At 42.0% G+C, this 2,172-nt stretch overlaps 1 protein-coding gene across 2 annotated transcripts in view; it reads right to left on the reverse strand.

The window, feature by feature from the left end:
- LOC104701850 (protein DETOXIFICATION 54-like) overlaps positions 1-2,172 on the reverse strand; it is an 11,342-nt gene that overhangs the window by 2,724 nt on the left and 6,446 nt on the right. The window contains exon 2 of one of the 2 annotated variants that reach the window (XM_019227752.1): positions 1,228-1,793. In XM_019227752.1, coding sequence (XP_019083297.1) covers positions 1,228-1,793 — 566 coding nt within the window. Of the gene's footprint in view, positions 1-1,227; positions 2,167-2,172 lie in introns of those variants that run through there. The other variant, XM_019227753.1, reaches the window with a different exon arrangement.

The following is a 2,172-nucleotide window of genomic DNA, read 5'->3' on the forward strand; positions in this document are numbered from 1 at the left end:
ACGCAAAGTGCCACATCCAATTTCTAGAACACGGGAGTTTGGTTTAAGCTTAGCTGATTCAGCCAAAAACTCAAATACATCACGACCACCTGCCCATGGTTCACCATAGTTACTGTGATGCTATAAGAGCTGTATGGTTGTTTGCTTCATCTCCTTCGTAATGAGATATACCCTTGTACCTGAATTTCAAAGAGAGTGAAATCAGGAAAAAGGTAATGCCAAAACAGACCCTTTAGAGTATAAAAACAGAACAATGAAGATGAACCACTTCTTTTGCAAAGACGGTGACTATTATAGAGTTAACCAAAATAACACTCTGATAAGACCTATCTACATGACAAAATCCATAGCTAAATCAGCACTCAGATCCGTGTGCTCTCACTAATAGTAACAGTAAATCATACGACTTCATTCATAGAAATGGATTCAAAAACTATCCAATCAAGGTTAAATCTCATATTGGGGGAAGAAGACAAACCTTAATATGGTAAGAAATTCCGGTGACAAGAACGGAACGGCTTCGTCAAAGAAGGGATGTGTATCGTCGCCGTCGAGAGAGAAGAAAGAACTCGAGAAAATTTTTTTTTGTCCCAAATGAGTTTTTTGGTTTAACCCTAGCTAATTCGACAACCAATCAAACGAGTCCACGTGGCGAAGAGGACGGACGAAGATCGTCCCCAAATAAGAACCGTTTTTTCGAAATTGGGCTTTTTTGAATTAAATTTAAATCTATAAATATCCTGGGACGGGCCGAATATACACCATTGCCCATGGTCTAAGAAACTTTACTAGGAAACAAATATGTAGCTTTCTAAACCATTAATAAGGTCCTCGGAAAACCACAAAAAAAACAGAACAGTTTATGCATATTACAAACAAAGTTAATCAAATCTATCTTCCAAAACTTTTTTTGTCTCACTAATAAAATGATTTCTCATCTCCAACTTCCAAGACTTTTGTACTTTTCTTTTTAATCAAAGCCACCACCATTTTTTTATCTTGAAAAAAAAACGAATAAAATTGATATTGCTTCAAACGTTTCATCTTATCCTATTTAAAAACCAATTTGCAAACTCAAATCAATTTATACTCTCTACTTGGTCAATATGGACCACTTAATCATAGTCAATCATTGTTTTGACTCAACTAGTGACCACTTAAGAAACTTAGTCAACAGTTTATTTGACTCTACTTTTGACTATAAAAAAAAAGAGTAAAGACACGTACCCGAGCAGAGACACATCCAGCTAAAGCCATAGGAACGGTATACATAAGACTGGTAGTCTGAATCAAGATCCCAGTCGCAGCCACCGCAAGCTTAGGATTATCCAAGTAACCACCAAGCACAGTCACAATCTCATACCACCACCACTCCAAACATATCCCCAAACAACTTGGAACCGCCACTCTCATCAATGGTCCCAACCCTCCAACCAACTCCATCACAGATGAAGACTGAGCCACCGCCGTAATAGAGCCACCACCCTCATTCACTCTTTTATGCAACTTTCCACTCAGCCAAACATATCCAACCAAAAGCCCAACCATAATCAAATTCGTCACAACGGAAGCAATCGCCACACCAGGAACACCCCATAGCTTCACCATCACTAGCCAATAGTTCAACGGCACGTGGAACGCCACAGCTGCTAACGTGCACCACATCATCGGTTTCGTCACACGCTGCGACCTTAGATATACACGTAACGGCTGAAGCAGAGTATTGGTCAAAAGGTCAGGGAGAGCGTAGAGACAGTACTCAGCGGCTGTAGCGGTTATCTCAGGGTCTTGACCCATAAAGAGCATGATGGGTCCGAGGTTGATCCAGAGGAGGCTAATGGGCACAGAGGCGACTAAGAGAATCACGACCATACGGTGAAGAGAGAGCGTGAGGAGATCCCAGTTTTTGCTTCCGTAGGCTTGGCTACACACTGGCTCAAGACCCGAGGCGAGTCCTACGAGGACAGAGTATCCTGTGATGTTGGTGAACCCGATTGAGAGAGCTCCTCCGGCTAGCTCGAGACTACCGAGCCGTCCGAGGAAAAGAACGGAGACGACGGCGCGTACGTAGACTAGACAGTTCATAGCTGTGATTGGTAAAACCATAGCCCAGAGCTCTTTTAGTTCGTCTATGACTTGAGGAAGAGTTGGGTGTTTATGGGAAGTGAAATC

Source organism: Camelina sativa, chromosome 7 (assembly GCF_000633955.1).
Source record: "Camelina sativa cultivar DH55 chromosome 7, Cs, whole genome shotgun sequence".
Taxonomy (NCBI): domain Eukaryota; kingdom Viridiplantae; phylum Streptophyta; class Magnoliopsida; order Brassicales; family Brassicaceae; genus Camelina; species Camelina sativa.